The 17148-nt window shown below is 39.6% G+C and overlaps 1 protein-coding gene and 1 pseudogene across 23 annotated transcripts in view; both read left to right on the top strand.

The window, feature by feature from the left end:
* The window catches only part of LOC101100942 (protocadherin gamma-C4), a 175264-nt gene that overhangs the window by 108027 nt on the left and 50089 nt on the right, over positions 1-17148 (top strand). The window contains exon 2 of one of the 23 annotated variants that reach the window (XM_045039888.1): positions 71-1284. The exons of the other annotated variants lie outside the window; for them this stretch is intronic. Coding sequence (XP_044895823.1) covers positions 71-100 — 30 coding nt within the window. The 3' untranslated portion in view covers positions 101-1284. Of the gene's footprint in view, positions 1-70; positions 1285-17148 lie in introns of those variants that run through there. 23 annotated transcript variants of the gene reach the window in all.
* LOC123380665 lies at positions 1283-3199 on the top strand (annotated as a pseudogene).

The following is a 17148-nucleotide window of genomic DNA, read 5'->3' on the forward strand; positions in this document are numbered from 1 at the left end:
TCAGGTATGTTTGCTAGAGATTTTTTGAATCCCCCTGAATAGGCTAATTTTCTTCTCAATCTTTTCTCAGAACTACCTGCAGATTTCCTCCCAGTTTTAAAGATACATTGTGGTATGCCTGCCAAACATGCTTTTCATCAGAATCTAAATGTTTACATTCATGAAAGCAGAGTAGCGAGAATTTTTCTTGTATTTTGGTGGGCTTTTGAATGTATTACCATTTTCAGTAATTGGAATTGGGTTTGTTACTCAGAAAAAGGTAAGTTTGTAATATTCTTTGGATTGCTAATTTTCTCAAACACTATTTTGTAATATAATGTATTAGTAAGTTGTGAAGTACTACCCTCATTTCCCATAAATGCAAGTTGAAATGCTTCCATTTTGTCCTAAAAATGTTGATGTGTCTTACTCAGTTGACTTCTTGTCAGTGTGCTTCTGATAATGTATACAATTCCATTTCTTATTTTTAGGTTTCCAGGTTGTGAAATTTTTATTTTTAAATATTAGATGTTAACACCCTATAAAACAACAATAGTTCTATATAGGTAACTTTGAGAATCTGTTAAAAAACTGCCACCTATCACAGCAAGTGAGAAAGTTTATTCTATTAAAGGATATCTGAAAACAGTAATTTCCTAGGGAGATGTCACATAATAGGTGTCTTTTTGGGGTGGTGATATCAAATTAGGTGCACTAAAATTATAAGGTTGAAATTACTTTGTATAGAAACTTCAGATTCATTTAAAAGCTCATTGAGAAAGACAGAATACACCTACAGCTACAGAAAATAATCTCAAGAAAGTGACTCTGTATGAAAAATTTTAGAGAAATAAAAATAAGCTCGGAAATAAAAATAAGCTCACTGAAGTTTCTATTAAAAGGAACACTGTAGTTTTTTACTTGGCCCTACTTCCATGCCTATTTGAAGAACAGTAGGTGGCGCTATTTAAGGTACAAAAACCAAAAATCCTCAAGATCGTGCAGTAACTGGTTAGGGCTCTGAGCACCGCTGTTCACTAATCAGGAAAAGAACAACAGAGTTCCTGCTTGCCTCCTGCTTGCCCCGGAGGGGCGTGAAGCGCAAAACACAGATAGAAGCTAACCATCTCAGGATTGTGAAGAAACTGTTGGATTCTGAAGACTGGAAAAGCTGGACCTTACTTCGGTAGTCAAGGGAAGAAGTGAAAATAATCTTGGAGGAAAGTGACAATGATTCCTAGGCGACTGCAAAGGGCTTGTCTTGCTGGGAGTTCTCCTGGGGATTCTGTGGGAAACCAGATGAACCCAAATTCACTATTCAGTTCCTGAGGAGCTGGAGAAAGGCTCTAGGGTGGGCAACATCGTCAAGGACCTGGGGTTGGAGCCCTGGGAGCTAGCGGAGCGCAGAGTCCGTATAGTCTCCAGAGGTAGGACTCAGCTTTTCGCTCTAAACCCCTGAAGCGGCAGCCTTATCTCTGCAGACAGGATAGACAGGGGTCTTCAAGTGTCAATTAAATCTGGAGATTCTGTTGGAAGATAAAGTAAAAATATGCGAGGTAGTGATAGAAGTGAGAGACATTAATGATAATGCCCCCTATTTCCGGGAAGATGAATTAGAAATAAAAATGAGTGAAAACGCAGCCACTGGGTTGCAGTTCCCGCTTCCCCACGCTTGGGATCCGGATATCGGGAAGAACTCTCTTCAGAGCTACGGACTCAGTAGTAATAATACTCACTTCTGCCTGGACGTGCAAAGCGGAGTGGATGGTAACAAGCATCCAGAACTGGTTTTGGAGCGCACCTTGGACCGGGAGCAGAAGGCTGTTCATCACCTGGTTCTCACAGCCTCCGATGGGGGGTGACCCAGTGCGCACAGGCACTGAGCGAATTCGTGTGATGGCAGCTGATGTGAATGGCAACGCACCAATATTTGCTCAGTCCGAGTACCGCGTGAGCGTTCCAGAGAATATGGTGGTGGGCACTAAGCTGCTTCTGTTAAGGGCCGCCGACTCTGACGAAGGAGCCAATGCGGAAGTGACATTCCTTCTGTTATGTAGACTACAATGCGGCCCCAGTTTTCAAACTAGATGCTAATTTAGGGACAATTTCAACAATAGGGGACCTGAACCATGAGGAATCGAGATTCTACGAGATGGAAAGGCAAGCAATGGATAAAACAGGATATTCTGCAGGAGCCAAAGTCCTGATCATAATATTGGATGTAAATGATAATGCCCCTGAAATAATTGTCACCTCTCTCTCCAGCTCCATTCTGGAAAACTCTCCCAGAGGGACATTAATTGTCCTTTTAAATGTAAATGATCAAGACTCTGGGCAAAGTGGACAAGTGACCTGTTTCATCCGAGAGTATGTGCCATTTAAATTATAACAGTCTTGTGGAAATTACTATACATTAGTGACAGACACACTCCTAGACTGAGAACAGGTTCCTAGATACATCACGGTGATCGCCAGTGACAGAGGAAGTCCTCCCCTGTCCACAGAAACTCACGTCTCACTGAAAGTAGCAGACACCAAAGACAACCTGCCCGCCTTCTCCGACACTTTCTAATCTACCTATATTGCAGAGAACAACCCTAGAAGAGCCTCCATAAGGTTCCTCAAAAAATTAAAAATAGACCTACCCTATGACCCAGCAGTAGCACTGCTAGGAATTTACCCAAGGGATACAGGAGTACTGATGCATAGGGCCACTTGTACCCCAATGTTTATAGCAGCACTCTCAACAATAGCCAAATTGTGGAAAGAGCCTAAATGTCCATCAACTGATGAATGGATAAAGAAATTGTGGTTTATATACACAATGGAGTACTACGTGGCAATGAGAAAGAATGAAATATGGCCCTTTGTAGCAACGTGGATGGAACTGGAGAGTGTTATGCTAAGTGAAATAAGCCATACGGAGAAAGACAGATACCATATGGTTTCACTCTTATGTGGATCCTGAGAAACTTAACAGAAACCCATGGGGGAGGGGAAGGGAAAAAAAAAAGAGGTTAGAGTGGAAGAGAGCCAAAGCATAAGAGACTCTTAAAAACTGAGAACAAACTGAGGGTTGATGGGGGGAGGGAGGGAGGAGAGGGTGGGTGATGGGTATTGAGGAGGGCACCTTTTGGGATGAGCACTGGGTGTTGTATGGAAACCAATTTGACAATAAATTTCATATATTGGAAAAAAAAAGAAATACATGACAAGGTAAAAAAAAAAAAATGGCCTACGACCCCGACTATGGAGAGAACGCCCAGGTCACTTACTTCCTAGCCAAGAACACCCTCCCTGGACCACCGCTATCCTACATTTCCATCAACTCCAACACTGGCGTTCTGTATGCACTGCGTTCCTTCGGCTATGAGCAGTTCCAAGACATGCAGCTACAAGTGATGGCGCGTGACAGCGGCGATCCTCCACTCAGCATCAATGTGTCTCTGAGCCTGTTCGTGGTGGACCAGAATGACAACGTGACAGAAGTCCTGTACCCCACCCTCTCCACTGACGTTTCCACAGGCGTGGAGCTGGCACCACGATCCACAGAGCCCGGCACCTTGGTGACCAAGGTGGTGGCGGTGGACAACCACTCTGGTCAGAACACCTGGCTGTTCTACAGTCTGCTCAAGGCTAGCGAGCCAGGGCTCTTTGCGGTGGGGCTGCACACGGGCGAGGTGCTCACTGCACGGGCCCTGCTGGACAGCGATTCGCTCAAGCAGAGCCCGGTGGTGGCTCCAGCCCCCTCTGTCGGCCACCATCACGCTCACCGTGGCCTTCGCCGACAGCATCCTAGACTTCTGGCTGATCTGGGCAATGTCCAGCCTCCAGCTGACCCTGACTCTTCAGACCACACGCTGTACTTGGTGGTGGCCGTAGCCGCAACCTCCTGCTTCTTCCACGTCATTGTTATCGTGCGGCTGGCGCTCAGTCTGAGGCGCTGGCACGCCTCGAGTCGGCTCCAGGGTTCAAGAGGCGGGCTGGTGGGCGTGTCCGCCTCGCGCTTTGTGGGCGTGGACAGGGTGCGCGCTTTCCCGCAGACATATTCCACGAGGTTTCCCTCCCCGCGGACTCTCGCGGGAATCACGTGATCTTCCCACAGCCTGATGATGCAGACACGCGCCTGAGCCGGGAGTGCAGTGGGAGAAACGACCCTCTTCTGCTGTTAGGTAGTTGGCATTTTCTAAATATAACTATCCATTAATGAATGTATATTCAGTATATATTCAGCATTGATAAAGTACACACTAAAAAATTTGTATACGCGTGGCAGACACCAGTGACCAACCTGGAGGTCTTCTCTCAGGGCTCCCATCACGCCTTCTCTCACGCCTTATTTGTGATAGTGTTTGTATATTATAATATTATAACCACTCTAGTACTTTGTTAGTATCCTGTGTAATTTTTCTAATTAACAAGATATGCCTGCTTTTAATTGGTCTTTTTATTTACCATTGGCCGTGCAACATTTTTTAAAATGTTAATTTTTGAGAGCATGCAAACAGGGGAGGGGCAGAGAAGGGGGGACAGAGGATCTGAAGTGGGCTCTGTGCTGACAGCAGCAAGCCAGATGGGGCCTGGAACTCAGAAACTGCTAGATTATGAACTGAGCAAAAGTCCGGGGCCAACTGACTGAGCCACCCAGGTGCCCGTACATAACATTTTTATGTTGAACAGCTGATGCTAGTTTATCCGTTAAAAACACAAATTCTTGGAGCACCTGGGTGGCTCAGTGGGTTAAGTGTTGGTTTCTTGATATCAGCTCAGGTCTTGATCTCAGGGTCCTGAGTTCAGGCCCTATGTTGGGCTCTCTGCTGGCGAAGAGCCTACTTACACACACATTCTTGTAGATAAATTCACTGTAATTTATAAAAAGCATAAATGAAATTTTTAATAAACTTTTATGGGTAGAGGGGCTTCTAACTACATATGAAATTGCTAACAAATTAATGAAGTGCATTTAATTTCTTTTAACGTGAAGTAATTCTGGTCATTAGTAATGCATACATTTGTACTTTCTCAGGTCTTAAGTCATTACATGGTTTCATACAATTCTTGAACTTAAAAATACACCAAGTTGATTTCCTACATGCTTAAAACTGTCTCAGTGAAATATGCAAACAGGGGCAACTGGCTGGCTTAGTTGGTAGATCATGTGACTCTTGATCTTGAGGTTGTTTGAGCCCCATGTTGAGTATAGCGATTACTTAAAAATAAAATCTTAAAAAAATAAAAAAGAAATATGCAAACAGTGTAAGTGTTGTCATGAAGAAAAACTGAAGAGATTGTTTATTTTTTAGACTTATTAGAGATTTTGGGATGGCAATGTCTGTATGTGTTTCCAGGTGAGGTATGTCTTTAGTTTACCCGTACTGCTGATCTTAATGATGACTTTGTGGAACACGCAGCTAACAAATTGTGTTTTGAGTGTTTTGGTAATGTGGTGAATATGTAGTAATCTCTTTTATATAAGTTTCCTGTAACTTTCACACACGGAAAAAATTTTTGGATAGTGCTCAGATTCTAAGTGTTTCTTGAGAGCCTTATGCTTCTAGTATAATGTTGAACCTAAATTGAACACTAATGTATAGTAGTCTTAGGAAAACATTGCTGGAATCTGTGAAAAGCCTGGATTTTTTAGCGAATTCCATACAGGAGTAGGGAATCCTAGCATCCTTATTTTTTGTTGTTGTTGCCTGTCTCCTTCCAAAGATACAGTAGTTAATATCTGGACTTACGGAAGAAGTTAGAAATCGTTTGAGAAAGAAAGGTAATCAAATGGCCCTAAAGTGAGACGTGTTACTGGTAATGAAATTCACATGTCACTTTATATTTTGTGACAACCAAGACAAAAAAAGGAAAAATAGTATGGTTCTGTCTGATTTTTTTTAAAGGAAGTTTTTGAGCTGATCTAAAAATGTAAATTTTGTATTTTAAGTTCCAGGTGAAACTTAATGAGTAGAACTTTCTAAATGATATCATCAGGATTAGAGGGCAGTGTAACGTCCTGTTTTGTAAAAGCTATCAAAATGTTTATCACAAGGCTGGTTTTCATATGGTGGTCAATTCAAAATGAAAGACATAACACACAACAGAAATTATTTGGGAAACTAAACTGCTATAGTCCAGTTATGCTGACTTCTGTTCACTTAACCTGATTTAGAGACAAATGATTACAAGTTGGGACAATGAACAATCATGACCTTTAGGCTGTATCTCATATAGCAATGATCTTAACTAATGCTTTCAGTTGAGCTAAATAGGCTCCATTAATTAGTTGTTAAGTGAATGAATGGACAAATGTGTGTGCTCTGGGGATTACTTGCTATCAGTATTCTAAGATATAATATAGAAAAGTAGCAGCTTTGCAATGAGGTAATTCCTAAATTTGTGACCTTTAACAAGTTTTTTAAATCTCTAGCAGCTTCAGCAAAATAGAGATAATGTATAATTTGAAAGATTGTGGTGAGGAGTAGTGATAACATATAAACCATCTTGTTTATAATAGGTAATTAATGGTGGCCATATTTTTACATTGTTGATATGAAAAGGAGTCAAGCTTTCAATATTAGCTTACTTGACATTTTGTGAAAAGTAATGATTTGTGTGCTTCTATGGGTGGTACAATGGGATGACATGTGAATGGAAGTAAAACTATTCTAGAATTTTTATGAAAGCTAATTTAAAAAGCTTAAGTGCTTAGGTGCATTCATTTGTAAATTTTTTTAAAAACTGAATTATAATTGACATACAATATTGTATTAGTTTCAGGTGTATGACAGTGATTCAGCATTTTTATATGTTACGAAATGATCACCTTGATATGTCTAGTTATTGTCACTATACAGAGTTATTACAGTATTATTGACAATTCTCTATGCTGTATGTTACATTGACCATAGGTGTAGTTACTGTCTGTCACTACACAAAGTTATTACAGTATTACTGACTTCCCTTTGTTGTGTATTACATCCCTATGACTTACTTTATAACTGGTTTATACCAATTGATCCCCTTCACCAAAGGGGATTAGATGATGAATAGCTTATAAACAAAATGTATTGCTCACTGTTTTGAAGGCCGGAATTCTGAGATAAGGGTGCCAGGATGGTCAGGTGAGGGCTTCCTTCTAGATCACAGGCTTTTGGCTGTGACCTCACATGGCAGAATGGGCAAAGGATCTCCCTAGGCACATTCTTGATTGAGAAACCCCTGTTTGGGGTCATAAAAGATCAGGAACCATTGTTTTGGATGGGACAGTTGTAGGAGTGTTAATTTTTCTCTTTCTGAACCATAGTGAAACCTAACCAAGGGTCCTATGAAATTTCTCCTTTAAAGGAACTTTTTACTTCATTAGGATTGTTAGGATGATTTAACTGGAAAAAGTATCATCAAAACCTGAAAGTTGGAGTCATTTGGTTTTGGCAACATGAGAGTTTAAGCTAACATAACACATTTAATATAACATGTCAGTCTTAGCTTTAGAATATTTGTTGATAATTTAGGATTGATAATTAGTATATTTGTTGATATTTTTTAGAGAAACTAGGCAGTAGGTTTGGATGCTTCTTTTGTGCTTGTTCCAGTAATGAAATTATGTGAAAGACTTTGTTTTCTTCCTGTGTGTTAAGGAAGGTGGGTTTACATTCATTTAATCTAATAAGTTAAAGTGTTCAGCTATAACTTAAAAGTTGCAGCTCCACTATTTCATACCACCTGAAGTGGAAATGTAATCTGCCAACAGATATTCTTCGTCCACATCCATTCTAGAAGAGATTTTATGCTGTTTGAAGCAGAAATAGGCTAGGATTCTTGGTGAGACTGTACATCTTGTTGAGACTATGCAACCCATAGATCATTTTATTTTTTTATTTTTTTTCTGGAGATTTAATCTCTGCAGTCTTTATTTTTTTAACGTTTATTTATTTTTGAGACAGAGAGAGACAGAGCATGAACGGGGGAGGGTCAGAGAGAGAGGGAGACACAGAATCTGAAACAGGCTCCAGGCTCTGAGCGGTCAGCACAGAGCCCGACGCGGGGCTCGAACTCACGGACCGTGAGATCATGACCTGAGCTGAAGTCAGACGCTTAACCGACTGAGCCACCCAGGTGCCCCCACCATACATCATTTTAAACTGAATTAGAAGGCTAATGATAAATAAATGGGCTTTATCACAGTTTTCTTAGTTACATGTGACAGAGTATAGCTGTGATCATGAACAGTTCTGATGAAAATTATATTTTTTCCTTATGCCATATACCAGGTTAAAAAAAAAACACCTCCACATGAAATATGTGTAGTTCTTTGTATGTCAGTTATACCTCAGTAAAGCTACTTCAAAAAATTTTAAAGTAAACACCTGTGAAGGGTTGTTGATCAAAGAGATGTTGATCAAATAGGTTTACTACTCTCTAGAGTTACACTTAGAGTTCATTTTTAGGAAACCATATCTAATGAAAAGCTATCAATAAAAGAACACACCATTTAGGATTCTTAAAATGTGACAGGAAAAGATAGCTTATGAAATGTAATTGAAAAATTTTTAATGTTTATGTATTTTCAGAAAGAGACAGAGAACATAAGCGGGGGGGGGGCGGGGAGAGAGAGCGAGCGAGTGAGAGAATGAATGAATGAATCCTAAGCATGATCCATGCTGTCAGTACAGAGCCCGGGCTCAGGGCTCAAACCCACAAACTGTGAGATCATGACCTGAGCTGAAATCAAGAGTCAGACGCCTAACTGACTGAGTCACCCAGGCGCCCTGAAAATATCTTTGCTAGAGTATGAGTTTACTTGATACCAAATGGGAAGAGTTGTGGTTCAGAAAAATGTGAAGAAATTGTTATCAGATGAGCCATAGACTCAATAATTTGTATGTAAAAGAAATCAATATCTCCACAATTTCTCTTAGAGAAGCCATAGAAGGACAAGTATAATTTCTTAGTTCATCTTTAAGTCTCTGAAGCATTCCACACAATGGTTTGTACCCCTTCTAAATATTCAGTAAAAGGCCTCAGTTCAGTGATTAGAAAGTAGTCTCTTGGGGGAAAATCATAGCACAAACTACTTATTTTACATGTGCTTTTCCTCTATATCAAACTCCTAATAAGAGCCAACTCTCTGACCTATCTATGCAAAGCTAAGGAACTGGAGATGTGTCAACATTTTTAAATAGTTGCCTCTGTACATAAGCTTTCAATATTGTGAAACTTCTTAGATGCTTTCTGCATATTTGCAGCTGAAGATCCAGCCAGTAGTTCATCCTGAGACTTCCATACAAAAAAAATTAAAGTAAACTTACTTTATTTAATTTTATAAGTTTATTAATTTATTTCAGAGAGAGAGAGTGCAAACAGGGGAAGGGGAGAGAGAAAATCCCAAGTAGGCTCTGTGCTGTCAGCGCAGAGCCCAACCCTGGGGCTCCATCTCACAAACTGTGAGATCATGACCTGAGCTGAAATCAAGAATCAGACTCTTAACCGACTGAGTCACCCAGGCGCCCCACAAAATTTTTTTTTTAAAAAAGAGACAACCTAAAAAATAACTTAAGCATGAAGAGCTATAAAAACAAGTCATGGGGCGCCTGGGTGGCTCAGTCGGTTAAGTGTCCGACTTCGGCACAGGTCATGATCTCACAGTTTGTGGGTTTGAGCCCCATGTCGGGCTCTGTGCTGACAGCTCAGAGCCTGGATCCTGTTTCGGATTCTATGTCTCCCTCTCTCTCTCTGCCCCTCCCTTGTTCACACTCTGTCTCTGTCTCAAGAATAAATAAACATTAAAAAAAATTAAAAAAAAAAACAAGTCACCACTTTGACCTCATATGCTGGAGTCAGTGAGAATATAAATTCCCAGGAATATTTAATTGCATGAATAAGGCTGTACTACTGCTGCTTCTCAGTCTACAAATTCCAGTGAGAAACATCTTTCTCAACTCTTCAGATCATTGAACTCTGATTACTTCAGGCTGCAGTCCTAAGGCAGAGACTTAGAGTATTGCTGTGAGTCAGTGTGGAAATAGAGGTTAACAGGGAGATCTGTAAGGTTTCTGCTGGGTGACTTTATTCATTGGACCCTTCCAAGGATATAGGTCTATGTGTCCAGGACTTGGTTGTTCAGAAGCTGTGGATTAATGTGGTAAAAGAATACTTCACTCTGAGTTAAGAAAGTGGACACTTAATTGTAACAGGATGGACCTGAAACAGATATGCCCATATGCCATGGTTTGTGTCAAATGTTTAGAAACGGTAGTTGAAAATCCTTTAAATGTTTTCTACATTAGATAGTTAAGATGCAAAGTTCAGCAGGAGTGTTACTGACTTAAATGTCTGAGTTGACCCAGCTTGGGGCAAGATTTGTAATAGAACCTACAGAAGACACTGATGTTGGAAGCAATTTTGCCACCTTAGCAGCAGGACTATATTTGTCTTTGAAGTAAAAGAGATCAACAGTGGAAACAAATAGGTTGAACCTGCGTTAGAGAAGCCAATAGACTAGGAAAAGCAAAACTCACATGGCTTAGTCCTGACAGCCTTAGATGTCAAAGACAGCCCCAAAGCAGCACTGCTTAGATCTCCACCCTGGTGGTTGATGCAACTGTATCTCCCTACTCATTTTCAGCCAGAATGTATACGGGGTCATCCTTTGAGAAAACATGCTGCCTGAGCCACTTCCATTGGTGAGGATGAGGGCTGCTGATCCATATGAGAGCAGTAAAGTGGAGATCAGATATATCTTGGCAGCCCAGAGTACCTGTATCCAGTTTCATCTTGATCACAGTTGTGTTGAAATGAAAACTTTAAGTTCATTGGGCTGTGATGAGATTTAAAAATGTTCCATGGTTTTGGAAGCAAGGAACAGCGATGGGGAGGACTGGTTGCCTGGTGTAGTTGAGATCAAAATTTTCGGTGATAATGACAATCCCAGAGCTGATACTTTTATTTCCACAATGATTTCTGAAGATTCCCTACCTTTGACAGTAATCACTTTGTATAAAACACAGGATCCAGGGGTACCTGGCTGGCTTAGTCAGAAGAGCATGTGACTCATGAGTTCAAGCCTGACATGGGCTGTGGAGAGTACTTAAATAAATTAAAAAAAAAAAACTTTAAAACAAAAAAACCCACATGATCCAGATTTGGGAGAAAACAGGGAGGTCACATTTCTGGTATAGATTCAGAATTGAGTCTATCACTAGTTCTGTCTTTTATCAGTAATTACTACATGCTTGCAACAGAAGGGGCCCTGGACTAGGAGCTGACCCTAGGGTACGATGTTACCTCTTACCTCTCTCTTCCAGCCGAAGGACCACCCCCTACACGTTGGTGACATCAACAGCAGGCCAGTTTTCCACCAGGCCACCTAGTGGTCCATGTGGCCCAAAACAGCCCTCCTGGCACCTTCATTGCCCAAGTCTGCACCTCAGATCCTGAGCTGGGATCCAACAGCAAATATCTCCCTACCCCCTTGTGGCTGGTATGGATACTTAAAGTGAATTTGAGGTAGCACAGAGTGCTGGATAGGGGTTGTTCGTTGTAATCAGGTGGATCCAAATAATGTTAGCATAACATTTCACTCAACTTACATTTTACAAACATTTGAAAAATTATGGAATAACATTTACAATTAAAATTCCCTTTTGTATATCACTGTCAGTGGTTTGGAAGATTGCAGTCTAAAATGTAACAAAAAAAGGAAAAGGAAATCTTAACCTTGGAAAGTGTATTTAGATAAATTGGGTAATAAGAAAGTTGAAAAGAGTGAATTACTGGCAAGTCAAGAGAAATAGAATATTAGTAAGAAGATACATAAAAGTGTGTCTGGTTAGTCATGGTAGGATTCCTTACTGGTGTGGATTCTATTGTTTGTCCAAACTATGTTAACTTTATTACCTCCCTGGTGATCTCTAAAAGGAATTCATATAATCATATAATTTGGCATATTCAACCTGGTTTCTTTTGCTCACCTGAAGAGTTTGCTAAAGCTTGGAAACCAAGAAAAGGCAAGAATCTCAACAAATATGTGCCACTGGCATATCACTTTATCTTGTGTAGTGTTTTCTCTAGCAGTGTGTTAGGGGAGGCAGTGAGTATTCCTGGTGAGCAAAGGGCACTTATTTAATACATGTTGACTCTTTCCTTTACCTTATTTTTAGTTTATTTTTAATGTTTATTTTTGAGGGGGATGGGGCACAGAGAGGGAAATAGAGGATCTGAGGTGGGCTGTGTCCTGAGAGCAAAGAGCCTGATGTAGGGCTCCAACTCTCGAACCAGGAGATCATGACCTGAGCCTAAGTCTGACTGAGCCACTCAGGAGCCCCCTATCTTATTTTACATTGATTTTTGCATGTGATATGTGGTAGGAATTCATTGAGGTAGGAGTCAAGGTTCTTGACTTTTTTTTTTCTTTTGTTCTTTTGTTGAAAGGATGTTCCTTTTCCTATTGAATTACTTTGGCCCCCTTGTTGAAAATCATTTGATATAAGTTGGTCTGTTTCTATACTTCCCGTCATGTGCCATGGATCTGTTTGTCCATCCTTCTGCCACAACCACACTGTCTTGATTATTGTCGCTTCATGGTGAGTCTTGAAGTCAGGTTGGTGAATCCTCCCATTTTTTTTCCTTGTTTTTTTTTCAGCATTGTCCTGACTGTTCATAATCTTTTTCTCTTTCCAAATAAAAGTCATCTTCTCACTATAGAGGGAAAAAGCCTGCAAGGGTTTTGAATGGGACTGCACTAAATCTATAAATCTTTTGGGAGAGGGGTCATCTTAACAATAATAAGACTTCTAACCTATGAGAGTGGTACTATATTTCCATGTATCTAGATCTTCTTTAACTTAGCAGTGTTTTATAGTGTTTAGTGTAGAGGTCTTATGTAATCTTTCATTAAATTATTCCTACATATTTTATAGTTTGGGATGTTACTGTAAAATATATTTTAATTTCATTTTCTGATTGTTGCTGTTTATTTTTGTATACTGCACCTGGTTTTGAAACACAAGAAGTGCAAGGTACTCTATTCTAATACTGTGTGAGAATATAATGTAAAAGTATATAGTTTAAGTCTAAACCACATCTACATAAATTCAGGCATCCATTCTCTGAAATATATAGATTGGAAGAGCCTATCCCAAAACAGAGTAAACACTAGTGTCTGCCCCAAGTCTAGCGGTGGTTGGATCATTAATTCATTTATATGACAAATATTTATTAACTGCCTGGTATATGCAAGCCATTGTCCTAAGTGCCAAAGATGCACCAGTGAATAAGGCAGCTATGACTCCTGACTTAATGGGTCTCTTTCTAAGATACGGTCTTTTATACGTCTGATAAATGCTACCAAGGAGAAAAGCAAGGATGCTAAGAGAGGTTATAATGGGGGGGGGGGCTACCCTAGCCTGAGGGTCAGGGAGGGCTTCTTTCAGGAAGTGATAAATTGAGTGTGAGATGTGAAAGATGAGTAGAAGTTAGCCAGGTGACAAGGAGATGAAAGAAGAAATTGTTTGGCAGAGGAAATAATGTGTGTAAAGGTCCTTCCAAAAAGATGAGCAAGTGAAAAAGGCTAAGGAAGCTAAAAATGAGGGACAGGCAGAGTCCTGTAAGCCATATTAAAGGCTCTGGATTTTATTCTAAATACTTTTGTACATAGGAGCTTTTGAAAAGTTTTAAACAGGGTAGTGACAAGATATGATTTGAATTTTTAAAATATTTCTCTGGCTGTTGTGTGGCAGACTGATTTATGAGGGTTGTAAATGGAAATAGGAAAAATAGATGGGAGACCATGGCAGTGTTTCTGATAAAAAATGGTGCTGGATTGGATTAAAGGGAAGGCAGTGGCTATAGAAATAAATGGATAGATTGGAGATATACTTAGGAAATAGATTCAAGAAGAGAATAAAGGAATGGTGGAATGTAAGCTCCATAAGGTAGGGACTGTTTTCTCTTTTATATTCTTTAGTGTCTGGAAAGATCATTGCCTGGCTGGTAAATTTACAATTAAATATTGTTAATTGAAGAAAAACAGTGATTGAAAGAAAGGGGGGATTAAGAATCATTGCCAGATTTGTGAATTAAGGAACTGGATGGACAGAGGTACCATTTAGTGAGTTGTGGAAGACTAGAGAAGGGTAGATCACAGAGAAATTAGGATTTGAGTTGTAAACATGTTGTTTAAGATTCTGTGAAACATCCACGTCCAGATATGAAGAAGGTGGTTGGACATATAGTAACCATTATTTTGATTCCTTCCATTGTGATAGTCCATTCAGATGGATAGATCCTCACCAGGCTGAGCTTGATAAGCTTCCTGGTAGCTCTACGCTGGTATGTTTTTGGGTTCATTACAGTGCTACCCCTGTTCTTTATTTTTCTTCCTGATCTCTTTTTCACTGTTAAAGACATCCAGCACCCAGAGAACCTCTTTGTTTAATTCATGCTCACTCTACTTTTCACATTAGCTCTGCCCAATTCTTTTCTGCCTCTAGAATTGTTTGGATTATAATTTACCAGGATGTTTTAAATTGTTGTTGCTTAATTTTCTTTCACTTGATTGTATATTTTTCATGCATGTTTTTAAGGCTGGTATTTTTTCACCATATATTATTGGGTTACAAACAGTAGAATTTCAAATAAGGAATATTTAGGATAAGAGATGTGTAGCAACAATAATAAAATTGTTGAATTTTAATATTACAAGTACACTTTGAAGATACACCCACACAAACTTAAAAATCCTTTAGGATTTTTAGTAACCATGTTAAAAAGATACTAATTTTTGTTCTGTGACTTTCATCTGACATGTATTTGCTTCTTCCTCAATGTGTTCACTTTCTCTCCCTAACAAGAATACGAGCTCCTTCATAACAAGGGGTTATTTCTTTTCCATGGTATATATTAAAATTTTTTTTAATGTTTATTTAGTTTTGAGAAAGAGAGGCACAGCGTGAGCAGGAAAGGGCAGAGAGAGAGGGAGACACAGACTCTGAAGCCAGCTCCAAGCTCTGAGTTGTCAGCAAAGAGGCGTTTGAACCCACCAGCCGAGCCGGGAGATCATGACCTGGGCCGAAGTCGACTCTCAACTGACTGAGCCAGCCAGGCGCCCCTTCATGGTATATTTTTAAGGCCTGGAACAGTCCTTGACATTGTTAAGCTCTAAATGAATATTTCCTGAATAAATTAATGGTAGTTAAGCATTTTAAGTTGCAACTGGCAGTGTTAATGATGGTAGAACTTCTCCCCATAAAGGGATAAATATTTTTCATACTTTGGAGCACCTAGGTAGCTCATTGGGTTAAGCTTCTGACTCTTGATTTTAGCTCAGGGCATGATCTCACAGTTCGTGAGTTCAAGCCCTGCGTTGGGGCTCTGTGCTGACAGTGTGGAGCCTGCTTGGGATTCCCTTCCTCCCTCTCTCTAACTGTCTCCCTCCTCTGCACCCCCCCCCGCCTTATGCTCTCCCTCTCAAAATAAATAAATAAATTTAAAATATTTTTTTCAGGGCTCCTGGGTGGCTCAGTTGGTTAAGCATCCACCTTCAGCTCAGGTCATGATCTCACAGTTTGTTGAGTTCGAGCCCTGCGTCTGGCTCTGTGCTGATAGCTCAGAGCCTGGAGCCTGCTTCAGATTCTGTGTCTCCCTCTCTCTCTGCCCCTCCCCCATTCGCACTTGGTCTCCCTATCAAAAATAAACATTTTTAAAAAATTTAAATTTTTTTCCCTATTTTGATAGAGTGGTAAATTAAATGGTTGTATACATTTGCCCAAACTCATTGAACTCAAGATCCTTGGTTTTTCACTGTATATAAACAATACTCCAATTTAAAAAGATATAAAAGGGGTACCTGGCTGGCTCAGATGGCAGAGGATGCGACTCTTGACCTCAGTGTTTAAGTTTGATCCCTACATTGAGTGTAGAGATTATTTAAAAAATAAAATCTTGGGGCACCTGGGAGACTGAGTCACTTAAGTGTCTGACTGTTGGTTTCAGCTCAGGTCATGATCTCACGGTTCGTGAGTTCGAGCCCCGCATCAGACTCTGCACTGACAGCACAGAGCCTGCTTGGGAATCTCTGTCTCCCTCTCTCTCTGCCTCTTCCTTGTTTGCTGTCTCCCCCTCTCTCAAAAATAAATAAACATTTAAAAAATTTTTTAATTAAATTTTTTAAAAAAATTAGAGAGATAAAAAAATAAAACATCAGATTCGGCCCACCCACAATTGTCTCCAGACTCACCTCTAAGAAGCCAGTAGTGTTAATATCTGATTATGTATACTTCCAAGCATTTTTTTGGTATATGTAAATGTGTGTGCTTTTTTGCACAACAGGTATCATTTTATAGTAAGTATACTGTTCTGCATCTTGCTTTTTCCCAACTAATAATATTCCAGGGGCAGCTTTTCATTTGAGTCCTTATAGTTCTGCCATCTACCTCAATCTTAGTAATTTTATCTTATTTTGTGATGAGAAACACAGTTACGTCGTTCAAAAATGAAATGGTTGCATATTAGGTATATATTGTCTTATTCCCATTCCTGTCCTACTCTTCTGCCCATGTTTCCTCCTGCCCACATACATTTTATTAGTTTCGTAGGTCTCTTTTAAGCATTTCTTTATACAGATAGGGGCAAATCTAGATATATATTTTCCCCACTTTTCTTACAAAACAGATAACATACACTGTTCTTTTTCTTGATTTCGTTACTCTACAATGTATCCTTTAAAAGTCTTCCCATATTAATACATAAGGAAAGTTTTTCTTTTAAACAGATGCTTGGTATTACACTGTGCTATTTATCAGTCTCCTGATAGATAAATTCATTCTTGGGATGTTTTCAGTCTCTGACTATTACAAATAACTGCAGTGAAAAGTCTTGTACTGACATTATTTTGTGCATGTGCGGTATATATGTGGGATGAATTCCCAAAAGTGGAATTGCTGGGTCAAAGAGTAAATAGGTTTGTAATTTTGATAGGTGCCTTCACAGCAAGTTTTCTTTTTAACTATTTTGAAATAATTTCAAATTTCCAAAAGGCTTTCAAGAATTGCACAAAGAACTGTATACCCTTTATCCAGACTTAGCTATTGTTAATTTGTATTTTGCCACATTTCTTTTATTCTTTCTTTTTATTCTCTTTATCATTCTCATATGTGTGTGTGTTTATACACATAC

The sequence above is a fragment of the Felis catus genome, chromosome A1, assembly GCF_018350175.1.
Source record: "Felis catus isolate Fca126 chromosome A1, F.catus_Fca126_mat1.0, whole genome shotgun sequence".
Classification (NCBI taxonomy): Eukaryota; Metazoa; Chordata; class Mammalia; order Carnivora; family Felidae; genus Felis; species Felis catus.